Below are 15,540 nucleotides of genomic sequence, written 5' to 3'. Positions count from 1 at the left end.
AAAAAAATTTTTACCTAATAAATCTAAAATATATAGTATAAGAAATTCACAAATTTCTGCTCTGTCATAACTGCCCGGGTATTTCTACATTGGTTTATTACATAAATTGTTTCACCTGGAATAACTGTTGGGATCTTTACAAATTCAATTGCTTTATCTAAAATATATGCAGTTATTGAGTGGAAATTAATTTTAAATTGAATAAATGTACAGTTTTTTATAATTTTGATTATGGAGTACCAATTTACAATGTCAGTGGTATTTTCCAACTGTTATAAATTATTTCTAAAAATATTTCTCTCACTTTTTGAGGGAACAAATAACCTGCAAGAAAGTTTGTTTTGAAAATTTAGTAATAAATTGGTATGAATAATAAATGTTTTTTGTTTTATCAGCCATAATTTTAATATTTAAATTTTTTAATTTAAGAATTTAATATTTTTAACATCTAACGTTAATTCTTTTTGTTACTTATATAAAAAAAATTTTTTTTTTTTTTTATATAAGTAACAAAAAGATGCAATAGGTAATTTTCAAAATTTTTCAAATCAGGTATAAAAGGCATAATTTATTAATTTTTGATTTAAATAGATAATTATTATCCTTGTTATTACTAATTACATCACTTTTGTTTGTTTTTGGTTTTAAGAAAAAATGTGCTTTCTTACGAATTCTTTTTATAAAATGTTCAACTTTTTCAATCAGAGAAATAGTATTATTTTTTACACCTTTTCTTATCTTACTGCGTAGTAATCATGTCTGAATTAGTTAAAATAATTATGGTTTCACCGTTACGGAAACATAATATTATATTATACTAAATTTACGTAAAGAATGTAAAATCAGTGATAAAAGCATGTGACATTAAAACTTGACTTTAAAACCTCAAAAAAAATGTGTTAAAAATGAGTAAAACTGCCTGGGAAACAAATGTGTTTTTGGTTTTGCTTAAATCATGACAAACATGTGTCTATACAAGTTACACACCTAACACTTTCTTTTCTTCTAGCGTGCTTGTTTAATTTAGTTGACAAAGTTTCATAGCCATCAAATGCGACACTTACTACTCAATATTTGCGCTCCATGTCCAAACCTTTTATCTTTTGATTTGATGTAATTTACTGTTTACTAATTTACTGACAATCTGTTACATATACTTTTGAAAAGTATATTTTGCAATAATGGAAAATAAATTTTTGCAAGGATCTATTCTCAAATCACTACTATTTTTTTACACCTTTTCTTATTTCACTGTGTTGTAAGTACGTCCGAATTACAACAACAAAAATGTTTTCAGATTTAGTGGCTTATTTGAGCCATTTATTTTGAGACCTGAATTTTTTTTCATAACATGATCCGCCTAACATTTTTTATAAAAGTGATCCATAAGCTGCTAGATCACTTGGATCATGGGAAATAATTTATTAAACTTTTTTTCAATTTTGTCTTGATTCAATTAAAGTTTTTTGTTCATTCAGTATACGTACGTTCATCTGATTTTGATAAGGCATTCAATTCATAAACAGAATGGCCGTGGTTCGAATCCCACTACATCCAATTTTCATTATTTTTCTTTTATACCCCATTTCTCATTGATTTGATTTGTAACCATTTACTTTATAACCAATATCTAATGGACACAAAACTTTTTTAAGACCTATTTTAAAAAAGAACAAAGTTTTAGGAAAGAACTTTAATTAAGAAGGAAATTTTTTGGAAATTTTAAGAGGTAATTTAACTTATAAACTATTTATAAAAATTTTAGAAAAGAACTTTACTGAAGAAGGAAAATTATTTTTATTTTAAAACTTAAATTTTAAAATTAAGAAAAATACTAATTAAAAAAAAAAACTTTTTTTTTTAAATAGTACTTGTTTAATGTTAATTTAAAGTTTTAAATTTTATTTTTCATTTCCATTATACTTTTTAAATTGTTCCCAAAGGAGTTTTATAATAAACAGCAATCTCTAAAATTACCAGCAACAGGTACCTTTCCATTCCATGTTTTTGGTAAAGCCTTGCAAGCATCATATTGATTAGTGAAGTTCTTTGCTTTTGATCAATACTTTCCAACTTTATAATCAAATTTAAATAAATTAATAATAATAAAACATCAACAAACAAAAAAAGAATAACAACAATGAAACAATTAAAAGAATAATGGAAAAAAACAAAAAAAAACAATTAAAACAATATTAAAGCATAGTAAAACATTAAAACCATAACAAACACAATGAAAACTTTTTTCTTTTGTCTTTCTTATCAAATTGTTCAAATCAAACTCCATCATAAGTTCTTAATTATTCAAAATGCTCATCACTGCTTTTCAATTTATATCTTGTCTAAAAATTTTAGTTTTTTCCAGTTCTCAATTAGGTGGTTCTGTCTTTACTTTGATCTTTTGAAAACTTTCTTTTAACTATTCTTCTAATTTTGATATTTTTGAATTAAAAAAAGAAATCCTTTGTGTGATTTTTTTAAATACATTTGAACTGATGTCTGCAATATGTACCTTGACATCTTATTTATTTTAAAAAATACAATACACATTGAAATTTTAAATCTTCAAAGTTTCATCTCTAATTACACTATTTAGATCTCCAAAACATTACAAAATATATATATATATATATATATATATATATATATATATATATATATATATATATATACATATATATATATATATATATATATATACATATATATATATATATATATATATATATATATATATATATACATATATATATATATATATATATATACACACACATATATATATATATACACATATATATATATACAAATATATATATATATATATATATGTATATATATTACTGTAATAAATATATATATATATATATATATATATATATATTACTGTAATAAATAAATATAAATATATATATATATATATATATTATTGTAATACATATATATATATATATATATATATATATATATATATATATATATATATATATATATATATATATATATATATTACTGTAATACATATACATACATATATATATTTATATATATATATATATATATATATATGTATATATATATATATATATATATATAAATACTATTGTCAGGTCAGATTATCCTGCTACTGGTAACATGCAACCCAGTACAACCTGTTTCATGTCCTGCTGCTTTGTAGGATACGTGTTTTTAGGCAAAGGCTAGGAGAAGCTAACTCCTACTGAAAAAACACCCCCTGCCTTGGGGCTCTTGGTTGAGTAAAGGCTAGAGATGGTGTCTCAATAAAAATACTCATCTTGGGCAGATGTTAAACGCATCTGGCTACTGTCTTGTAGAAGGCCTCCTAGGTAAAGACTTAAAGGTAAAACAGATTAAATCAGTTGACCAGCCTCGCATCCCTTCTTTATCTATTAGGCTGGTGCAGATGTATTTTTAAAACATTGTTTCCAGTTTAAGATGTTGGACCCTGGATCTTTTTGACTCAATGCATGGGTTTTGCTTGTGTCTCTGTTTTTAAGACTAGACAACTCATTCTATTATCTCCTAATGAGGGTACAGCTCAAAAACTCAGTTTTACGGTTCTGAGGCCGGCTGGTAGTCAGGTTTCTCGAACTCTGTGGTAGCTCTCAGAGAAGCTGATTCCATCAACAGCTAAAAAATATCAAAGTATTAACAGTGCCATGTTGCGCATGGGTGGTGTCCCTGTTCGTACTTTTGGTGTGCATGGTAGAGGCCACATTTGGAGCTCTTTGTTATGGCTTAGGGTTTATTGTATTGAGGCAATTGCTTGGACTATTAAATAGTGTAATGAGTACTATCTATGCTTTGAGTCAAGTTCTTTAAAAAATTTAAAATGACTAAAGGACCAAAAACTATAAAACACAAAAACCATCGTCATCACTAAGTTCTCTAAACCTATCATTCACTAATATTGGTGGTCTTCAAAGTAACTTTACTTCCGTTGAGTCTTATCTCTTGCAAAGTTTACCAGACCTACTTGCCTTTTGTGAAATTAATTTAAGTTCAGCTGTCTCATCTTGTGATCTTAGTGTTGATAATTATCTTTCTTTAATTTGTAAAGACTCTAACAGTCACATGCTTGACCTGAGCATTTACATTCGCAAGAATTCACCCATTTGTCGGGACACTAGGTTTAAATTCACAGACTATTCTTTTATGTACTTTCGTTTTGCACCACTTCACTATATCACCTTTCTTTTTGTTTTATATCCCTCTCCTTCATTTCAAGACTGCACTCTTTTTGATCTTATTTCTGATTAAAGTGACTGAGCCCTCTCTCTTTATCCATCAGCTAATATTGCTGTTGTTGGTGACTTTAATGCTCATCACACTGAATGGCTTGGCTCTAGTGTCAGTAACTCTGCTGGTGTTAAGGCCCTCAACTTTTGCCTTTCTCAATCTCTAACTCAAATAGTCAACTTTCCAACTCGCTTTCTAGAGAACCCAAATCTTTTACCTTTTCTACTCGACCTATGTCTTGTTTCTGATCCTAGTCAGTGCTCAGTTTCTCCACATTCACCCTTAGGTGCTTCTGATCACCATTTAATCTCTCTAAAACTATCATCTCATTCTACTTCATCATCTGAATCCCCCTATCATCGTACTTCTTACAACTACCTTAAAACTGACTGGGACATTTTCCGTGATTTTCTTCATCATGGCCCTTGGGTAGAAATCTTTTGTCTTCCTGCTGACAAATGTGCTTCTTACATAACCATGTGGATTCAGGCTGGTATGGAATCTTTTATTTCCTCTTGACAATTCCAGGTCAAGCCTTACTCTTCTCCATGGTTTTCCTCACATTATGCTGCTGCAATTTCCAATCGAAACTGTTACTTCCATATCTATCAGCAAAACTTTTCTCCAGAAAACAGATGTCTGTTTATTACTGCTAAAAACCACTGTAAAAAGATTTTGTCTAATGCCAAAGCTCGCTATTCTCAGGCCATGAAATCTCGTATTTCATCACAAAAATTAGGCTCTCATTACTTCTGGAAAATCTTTAACAGTATCAATAATAACAAACAATTCAGCTTTGTCTTTAGGTGAGGTGACAAAGTCACCTCACCTAAAGACAAAGCTGAATTGTTTGCTAAAAACTTTTTATCAAGATTATATCTTGATTCAACAAGTTGCAATCTACCTGGTATAGCCGTCAAACAGGTTGATCCATTGCTTGACATTCGTATCACTCCAGCTTCTGTATCTATAAGTAATATTCTGCTCTTCTACAGCTTGTGGTCCAGACAACATACCTGTTGTAGTCTTGCAGAATTGTTTTCTGGAGCTGTCATTTATCCTTTCAAAACTATTTAACAAGTGCTTATCTGAATCTTGTTTTCCAGGCTGCTGGAAAGCGGCATCTGTTATCCTTATTTTCAAAAATGCTATCGGCCTTGACATTTCTAAAGCTTTTGATAAAGTTTGGCGTGCTGGTCTTCTCCATAAGTTTTTTTCTTACTGTGTATCTGGTAACATCTTTAAGATTATTGAGTCCTTCCTTTCTAATTGTAGCATAAAAGTTGTCCTTGATGGATAGCACTCTTCTTCATATCCTGTAACTTCAGGATATGAAGATGATCTGATTGCTTGGAGGGGGCATTTGAGCTTGAAAAAGATCTTACTTTTTCTACAGTATGGGGCTCACAGTGGCTAATGAACTTTAATTCAGATAAATGGCAACTTTTTTCAGCCAATCGTTATCGCAATAATTTACATCTTCCTATATTTATGAATGGTAATGTACTTGATGAGTCATCTACCCTTCATCTTCTAGGATTAAATCTTACTTTTGATCTTTCTTGGAAACCATATATCAAATCAATTGCAAAATTAGCATCTGTTAGGGTTGCATCTCTTTATCGTGCTCAACACTTTTTTATTCCAGATTCTATTCTTTATCTCTATAAATCTCAAATACGGCCTTGTATGGAATGTTGCCATATCTGGAGTAGATGATGAGAGAGGCTTCAATGATGCCCTTTCTCTTTTAGACAAGGTGCAAAAACGCATTGCAAACATAGTTGGACCTGCTCTTGCAGCCAATCACTAACCATTATCACAACGACGTAATGTTGCTTCTCTTTCTATCTTCTACAAATACTATAATGGGCACTACTCTAAAGAGCTAGTGTCTCTGGTGCCATCTACTAAAATTCATTCTTGTGTTACTCGTCATTCAATCAAGCCTCATTCTTTTTTTGTCACTGTTCTTAAGTGCTCCAAACTCTTATTCGTCTAGTTTTTTTCCTCGAACATCAGTTCTTTGAAATTTGCTTCCTTCATCTTGTTTCCTGATTTATATAACTTGCAATCTTTTAAGTTGCCTTGCTTTTGTGGGGGTTGCTGATAGCCTTGTTGGGAGCGAAGATGTAAAAAAAAAAAAAAAAAAAAAAAAAATATATATATATATATATATATATGTATATAAATATATATATACACACCTCTAGTCAGCGTTTATCGGGACATGATTTTTTTTATTCCGGTAAAGTTTTTTTTTTTACTTTTTTTCTACTATTTTTATTATATTTATATATTTTGTTTAATTTTTGTTTTACTTCTATTTTTATTTATACATATTTAACTTTATTATTTTATTATAAAGATATATTTCTTATATTAATTTTTGTTATTTTTATCTATTCATTATACATTATATATATATATATACATTCTTTTTATCTATTTACAAAAATAATTAATTAAAGTAATATAACCATATTTAAACCACGCTGTAACTCTAACCGTAAGCCTTACATTGATGCTGACTCTAACCAAACCCTCTGTCAATGTAGAAGCAGTCTGTAACAAGTCAGGTTATTTGATAGTCAATGTATGTATGTTTCGCTCTTTATAAAAGTTGCTTACGGGGACAAAAAATTTACGGGTCCACACATCCCAATTTACGAGCAATTTACAGCTCTCTCAAAAGTATAACTTTTTCATAAACAAATGACTTTTTTTTTTTCTTCTACTTTCAGATGTTTATTAAAATTTAGTAATTTTGGTGCAAAGTACATTGTATAAAAAAGACAAAATTTGAATTTCAAATTGAAAACTTTTTTTGTTTACAAGATGCAATTGTTTATTTTTTGTATAACATTCACCAATTTTTTGTAGTGCTTGAGATTATATTTTAACTATACAAAAGGCTAACATTTTGTCAATTTTGTATTAAAAGTTATTCTATGCTACAATGAATTTTTTGTTTTAATAAAGCAGAATTTGAGAAATTAAAATGCAAATATAAACATTACATAATTATAATTTAAAGGTAATAATAGAACTTGAAAAAAAAAATCTTTTCATTTTAAACACAAATATGCAGTGTAAAAAGATTTAAAAAAAAAAAAAATCCTTAGTGTGATTTACTGCATAATAACAATATAACATTAATGACAATATGATCAAATTCGAAAAAGTTATTTACCACAATATAATCAAATTCACAAAGTTGTTTACCACAGTATGATCAAAATCGCAAAGTTGTTTAAATAAATAATAGCATAATAAACTGCAATGCTTATTCAAAGGCACATTTATTGCAAAAAAAAAAAAAAAAAAATTAAAAAGGTGCTAATTCATATGCAAATGATTTTAATTAGATTAGGGTAACTGATTGGTTTCTTAACTAAAAAATCAGTTTATTATAAAAATGTGATTAAGAAAAAATAAATTCAGTTTATAATGTTAAACATTTAAAAAAAATAAATTTGAAAAACTACTATTTTTATTTTGCTCAAACTTATTTTATGCTCATTATAAAATTATTACGCACAGAATTATTGCATAATAACTTTTATTTTATTTAATGAATTATATATTTATTTATACCTTATATTTAATGAATTATAAAAATTTGTCTCAATTTGAGCAAAATAAAAAAACATAATGTACAATTGAATATTTTCTTAAAAAATAATTGTAAATATATAAACACTTTTAGTGTAGGATCTTTAACTGTTGAAATAAATCTTAAACTTCCTGCCTTCTATTACAGTAAGAAAATATAAAATATTTTTCAAAAGTAGTTAAAACTATTATATTGTTTATCAAATTTTCTATCGAATAAGTAATACTTTATTCCTAGAAGACCTTACAGTCTTATCACAGAGCACCATGGAAGAGCATTTAACTAGGAAGTTCACGCTTCCTTCATTACCAATGTCGCTTATTGAATTAGAGCTGGCTTTGACCCTCTGACTTCTTGGTTTGAAACCAGAAACCTAACCGCTGCACCACAGCTGCTTTTTTTCATGTATTTACATTCTTGTAACATTAACATTATAAGCATATGTTTGTAACAAGTATAAAATCAAATTTTGTTTCTAATAAGAAATTTTTTAATAAATAGGTATCTCATGCAAAAAAAAAATAAACGAAAAGCTCTTGTAAAAAAGCTATTTAGAGAAGCAGCTTGTATGGCTTGCGATGGTTGTTTTAGGAGAGTGTTTCTGTGCTCTTGCACTTATTTACTCCTGCCAAGGTCTGTATTATATATATATATATATATATATATATATATATATATATATATATATATATATATATATATATATATATATATATATATATATATATATATATATATATATCTTGATAAATATAAAAAAAGCAATTTACTAATACTTTATAACCCTTTGCTTTTAATGTGTTCTAATGTTTTTATTTGAAATGTTGCATACTTCTACTTGAGTAATGAACATTTTTGACACCTTATAGTTAAGTTTCATCTGTTTACTGTGTTCATGTGCACCTGTTTAAAATATTAGGCTAACATGAAGTTTTATGGCTTGGAATTCTCCCTGTATGATTTTCTTATTTACATAACTTTCAGTTATTTGAGATTATCAAATCATTTATTATATAACTTTCAGTCTTTTGAGATTATCAAATCATTTCTTTTTAACTTCTGGGGTACTTCAAGGTTCTATCCTTGGTCCTAATTTGTTTCTTATCTACATTTGTGATCTTCCTGACAATATTACTTCTAAAGTGGCTCTATTTTCTGATGATTCAACTTTATATTCTTGTCTGGAAAAAAAAATCTTCTTTTTTTTTTTTTGATTGCTGAGAACTGGCAGCCAATCTTGTATTGGATCTCACTTCTGTAACATATTGGGGGTTGTGAATTATAAAACAAACAAAACTCAGTTATTTACTGCAAGCAACTATCGCAATAATGTTATCGTTCCTATATTAATGAATTGCAACCCTCTTACTGAACCTTCTTGTTTACATTTTGGATTATCGTTCAGTACTGACCTTTTATGGAAACCATATATACAACAATTACAAAGTTAGCATCTGCTAAGGTTGCTTCTCTTTATTGTACTTGCCATTATCTTACTCCTAATTCCATTCTCCACCCCAAGAAGTTTTAAATTCATCCCTGTATGAAATACTGTTGTCATATTTGGGTTGGTTCTTCTAATGATGCTCTTTCTCTTTTAGACAAGGCCTAAAAATATATTGTAAACTTATATGGGCCTGCTTTATCTGCCAAGCTTGAGCCTCTCTCCTATCATCGCATAGTTGCACCTCTTTCTCTTTTCTACAAATGCTATCATGGTTGCTGCTCAAAAGAGCTATTATTTCTAATTCCATCAACCAAAACTTGTTCTCACTTGACTTGTCATTTAGCAAAGTCATGTCTTTTCACAGTATCTGTCCCTGAATGCTATAAAAAGCATTTTTTTAGAGCATGCAGGGACAGCATTTCCTCACGCACTTCAACCCTTTGGAGATTTCTCCCATCTTCGTGTTTTCCTGACTCATACAACCTACAAGTTTTCAAGTCTTCTGACAACCATTTCTTTGCTCTTTAACTTTCTTCTTTATTTTCTATTAATTCTCAATTTAATAGTGGTTGCTTGCATCCTTGCTGGGAGTGAATTAAAATAAAAAATAAAAAAAGTTTCCTGTTAACTATACCCTCAAATATTTTAGCAGTAACTCTATTGTTGCAAGTACCCTTGTTGTTGCAAGCACCCTTGTCAGTTTGTAATAAATAAAGTTTAAAACAAGAAGAAAAAAAGCAACAAAAATTTTTTTTTGCAATTTTTAATTTATTATCAAATATATATTAGCCACTTCACTTCCTGTAAAAAACAGTTAAATCACTGCAGGTGAAATGTCATGATTAGTTTAAAGGTTGTAAAATAAAAATTGACTTTTTTAAAAATGTTGTTTTTAGTGTTGTCACATTTACTAACAATGACAATGTTATGACACACTAATGTTAAGAAACACAGAGCAGGTCACAGAGATTGAAAGGATTAAAAATAATAAAAATTATTTCAAACTAACTTTAACTTACAGTGGACATAGCTTGCTTAAAGTCTTTTAACTGTATATAGCATTCATAAATCTTGTACTTTACATCAACTTCTGAATACAAAATTGACTGAAAACAAAAAGAAAACTTTAAATTTTGACAAGTACATCTGTTCTTACTGTTGTTGTTCGTTAATAACATTTGTTACAATCAAATACAAATTTCATTAATTTAACAAAACTAATCTAACAAAATTTATGAAAAGCAACACTATGAACTATAAAAAAATTTAAAAAAAAGTTAAATCTAACAAGGGTTAGTAGAAAAAACTCGAAAAAAAAAACAAAAAAAACCTGTCGTTGCTGAGACTTTATTCTGTCTAATGATTTTCTTAGCTTCAATGCATCACAATATTGCAGCTAGATTTTTAAAAGTAATAATTTTCAAAATGATTTTTACTCTATTTAATTTTATATATTAAGAATAGTTTTATTATTTTTTTTGTTGTTGTTGTTGTTGTTCGCCTCCTCAAGGCCGGGAAGGCCACTGCAGATCAGGAGGCTACTTAATAGTGGTTATAACCCCTTTCTCAACTCTATAACTCCGAAACACGAACCTTAAAGAACAAAGCCGCTGCGCGGAGAAACAAGTTGAGCCCGGTACTACCAGGGATGTGGTGGGGATCGAACTCAGAACCTCTCGCTTATGAAGCGAGCGCTTTACCACTACACCACTACCGCATATTTATTAATTTAATTAATACGAAAATAAGTAACAATTTTAACATTCTAAATTTTAACATTTTACGAAAATAAGTAACAATTTTAACATTCTAAATTTTAACATTTTACAAAAATAAGTAACAATTTTAACATTCTAAATTTTAACATTTTTAATAATAACACCCAATGGCTGGCATCAACAGTAACAATTTTTTATAACCTGTAAAGAATAAAAACTACTTTAATATTTAATCAGTTGATGATGCTGGTGTTAAAAATCTAGCAAAAAGTTTTTGAAATAAATTATCATTAAAAGAAACTGTATTTTCTGATGTTTTAAACAATAATATTAATAATTTATACTATATAGTACTAAATAATACAATTATAACTATATAATTAACATTTACTGTTTTACATTATTTATTTCGGATATTAGAAAGAAATTTTTAAATTTGAAGATTAAACTTAAGATTTGTTCAAAAAGGTTCAAAACAAAATTTAAAAAATTTGTTAAACATTTAACAAAAGGTTCAAGGTTTAAAATTATTAAACAAAAAGTACTATAGTAAATTTCAAATCGTAAATCAGAGTATGAAATCTAAAAAATAGATATATAAAAATGTTCCTCAACTGTATAAATGTTTTGTTGTATATTAATGTTTACTTATGTTGACAAAAAATTGCTAAAATAAAAAAATAATGTATTTTAATATTACATCTTTTTTATATGAAGTTTATCTTGAGAAAAGAAGGATGTTTACCCATAGGTAGGTTTACCCCTAATATATTCTTTGTAATAATATTCAATGTGATAATTGTAATACATTTATAAATTTCTACCAGGGGTGCAAAGTCTGGAGTCGGAGTCCATGGAGTCCCTATTTTAGCCCGGAGTCCAGAGTCTTAGGAGTCCATAAAAATTTTAGGACTCCGGGACTCTTTTTTTTTATAGTTATTAATATGCTTTAAAAAGACCTGGCAATCTTGCCACAAAGCACTAAAAAAGAGCATTTGACCGGGAAGCTAACCTCCTTCTTTGCCAATTTTATTTATTTGGCCAGATTGAGTTTCGGTTCGAATGTTGTGTCTTGTTAAGAAGCGTTACGCAGCTCACATTTTTCGTGCGAAATGGCCATTTGCCTACCTGTTCAGTAGTTTTACGTTAAACCAAAACTTTTATCGTTTAGAATATTTAAATTATCTTTTGATATTGTTTATGTGACATTTATTCAGAAAATTTAAAGTAAAAGCATTTTACCGCAATTGTGATCGAATAAGTTTTTTGTTAAAGAAACAGTTTGTTTAATAATAATTTTTTTTGTTAAAATTAGTTAAAGAAAATAAAGCGTTTTAAGTTTAAACTTTTTATCATATTTCATTATAAGTTTTATATTTCTTAAATATAAAACTTTTAATGAAACCCTTGTTTATGTTTATTTTATATGTAACGATTTTTTTTTTTTAATTTATAGTTTTAAACCAATAATTTTTTATCCCATTAAGAAAGTACTTATGATGAACTGTTTATTAAAGTATTACCTCGTCATCAATTGTCTAGACCCAGGGGTGATTTCATGGGTTGTATCGAAAGAGGGTTGTTGCCCCCTCCCTTAATAAGAGAGGGAGGTAACATTTGACTTATAGTTTAATATTTTTTATAAGACATTTGTACTTTTGAAGGACTCACCCTCCTCATTTTACTCATAATATTGCCCCCTGGCTAGACCTGTAGGTAATAATATGTTAGAGAATTTATTTGTTCAAATTTTTTGGAACATGTACCAAATTTAAGAATAAATGATATTTTAGTGTAGAAGATTTTTTTTGCATAAGTAATTCCGTTATTATTAATTTTTTAGATTTATCATAGAAAGAACATCAATTAGAAATAATGAACTAGTTTATGAGCAGTAAACAAATTTTTTACCAAAGTAAAGTTCTTTAAAAATAATTGTCGATAGAATTTGTGCTTTGTTTAAGCACTGTTTAAAACTGTTAAGTAGTGTGAAACTATAATCATAAATAAATAAAACATGTAACTACTTTTATTAAGAAAAAAATTGTTTCTTTTAATTTAAACCCAAAATGTTGTGAGATAATATAATTATGTACATTGGTTTTCGGTCTACTCTGCTAAAAAAATTTTATTTTAATAACGCTTACTGAAAAAAATGAAAGCGATATGGTTCAGATACGAAAAGCTATCAAATTTAACTAATAAATTATACGCAATAAAAAATAAAAATTCAAATTTGTCTGTAAGTTTGCGCTATTAAGTCAAACTAACGATCTAGACTATTGGTAAAAAATGTACTATCTAAATCAGAAAGAAGCCAAAAAAAGCTTATAAAAATACCTCAACAAATAAATAAAAATTATTTTGCGCAACAATTGCTTTGATGGAAAAACTACTAAAGTCATCAATTCATAACTAGTCATGTTAACAACTTTTCTAACTATGTTTTCGAGGGCTGTTATAAAGATAAATAATTTGGTGAAGCATATATAACAGAGAGCAAATACTTTGCATGTTCACAATAACTTGCAATAACAACATTTTTATTTATGATAACATTTGCTGTTTACTCATGAACAACAATCTTGACTTAAGCATCCGACTTTATGCAGTGGTTGCGCTCAGCTGCATAAACCCACGGATTCCTTATTTTTTCCAAAAAGTAAGGGATCCGTGGTTCAAACCCACCTTTGGGCAAGTTTTGCGACATCGGTTAGGAAGGAGAAGTGAATTCCTGTTAATTGCTTTTCTGCGGTGCTTTGCGATAAGACTGAATAGACTTCTTAGGGCACTTAAAAAAATATATATATTATTCATAATAAAAATATTATTGGTACCCTATCACTTTTCTGGCATTTATACATAAAAACTCCAGATAATAAAAATCCTTATTTAATTTAAGAAAGAAAAAAAAATTCTGGAGTCGGTATCCAAGGAGTCCATGATTTTTGAGCTCGGAGTCCCAAAAAATTGATGGAATTTCGCATCCCTGATTTCTACTACTCTGCTATTTTTTTAAATAACAATTTTATAGCACAATAGGCTTATATAAAAATGATCTCACTTCTGCCATTTTGTAATCTCCTTCTTTATACAGAGAATCCCCATACAATACAAGAATTTGGTATTTCAAAGCTGCAGTTTGAAAGTCATCATCTTTTAATATTGTAAAAGCAGATAATGAAAGTTGAAAAGATGCCTATAAAAAAATTTAAAATTATACTTTTAATCGTTATATTATCTATAAATATTTAAATATTTATAGATAAAAATATATTCAGTCAGAGGCAAAAATTTGATTATTTATGTTTTATTTATTTGAAACTTTATGTTTTTAAAAAACTCACCAATAGCTTCAAACTTCCATATAAGCCATTTTCATAAAGTTTTGAAAGCTGATCAACACTTACTGTTTGCATAATTAATAAATTAATATAATCAAATCTAAAGTGAAAATTTACATAAAAACATAAAAAATTTTATTAAATTAAAAACAAAGTAATTTTTTTGTTTTTTTTTAATTTATTTTTATCAATTACATAATCAAATTAACAAGTTAAAACTTTGGATATTTATTTATTTAAAAATTTAAAAGACCAATTCCCCAATTGTGTATTACAAATAGGTTATAGAAGTAATTTCTTTATCTAATTTAGAAATACATTTATAATTTTATAAAGCTATTGAAGGCTAGTTTTTTTCTTTGAATATAATTAATCAAAAATAAAATAGTTAAATACAGTATAATATTATTAGACTACCTTTAAAAATCCATAGATTGTCTCTCAATAGAAACTAAAATAGAACAACAAGTACTCTAGTTAATGCGCTCAAAAACACTAAGAAAAATACTTAAGACTAAATCTAAAGTAGCAGAGTCCAGTTGATACTTTAAAAGTCCTAGACACTAGCACATCAGGGTCATTACACTATTAGAGTACTATGCATTAGCATTGTAGAGCCTTTTGGTCGCTTTATGGGCCCTAGGCACCTACACAGTTGGCATTTTATGAGTTGGAAACTTTATATTAAGTTTAAGAAAATTAAAAAGTCAATAAAATTAAAATGTCAATGTTTAATATTTTTACACTGGTTCTCAGTTCTTTTTCAGGATCCAAAGAAAAATAATTTGTAATTTTTGGCAATATTGACAACATTACATAGGTCATCAAAAACTCTTATAAACCAATTATGCCAACATATATATGCCATCTTTAGTTTACTATCACTAGGAAAATTACCACCTACCAAGGTTTACCTGTTCATCCATTACCCACAATAAAAGTGAAAATTTTTATTATGGTACACATGAACTTTATTTGAAAGAATGAACTTAAAAGCAGTACAATAATTAGAGAAAACCTCAAAAACAAGACCAAATTTTTTTAAATATCATTTGAAAAATTAGAAACTTTTTAATAGTTAAAAAGAAATTTTTTTTAAATAAAGCCCCATAAAAATAGAAACAAATTAAAATTACTGGTTATATTGAGTTAAAT

General features: G+C 27.7%; 1 protein-coding gene across 1 annotated transcript in view; it reads right to left on the bottom strand.

Annotated features, from left to right (window-relative positions):
* Positions 1 to 14,823, bottom strand: part of LOC100204685 (anaphase-promoting complex subunit 7) — a 58,682-nt gene extending 43,859 nt beyond the window's left edge. Inside the window, exons 1-6 of the mRNA XM_065807102.1 lie at positions 14,803 to 14,823; positions 14,389 to 14,485; positions 14,106 to 14,240; positions 10,654 to 10,719; positions 10,343 to 10,429; positions 1,991 to 2,073 (exon numbers count right to left, since the gene is read on the bottom strand). Coding sequence (XP_065663174.1) covers positions 1,991 to 2,073; positions 10,343 to 10,429; positions 10,654 to 10,719; positions 14,106 to 14,240; positions 14,389 to 14,460 — 443 coding nt within the window. The 5' untranslated portion in view covers positions 14,461 to 14,485; positions 14,803 to 14,823. The remainder of the gene's footprint in view (positions 1 to 1,990; positions 2,074 to 10,342; positions 10,430 to 10,653; positions 10,720 to 14,105; positions 14,241 to 14,388; positions 14,486 to 14,802) is intronic.
* Positions 14,824 to 15,540: the final 717 nt, after the last annotated feature.

This window comes from Hydra vulgaris, chromosome 10 (assembly GCF_038396675.1).
Source record: "Hydra vulgaris chromosome 10, alternate assembly HydraT2T_AEP".
Classification (NCBI taxonomy): Eukaryota; Metazoa; Cnidaria; class Hydrozoa; order Anthoathecata; family Hydridae; genus Hydra; species Hydra vulgaris.
The sequence above is the reverse complement of the archived record's forward strand: the minus strand, read 5'-3'. Positions and strand labels throughout refer to the sequence as shown.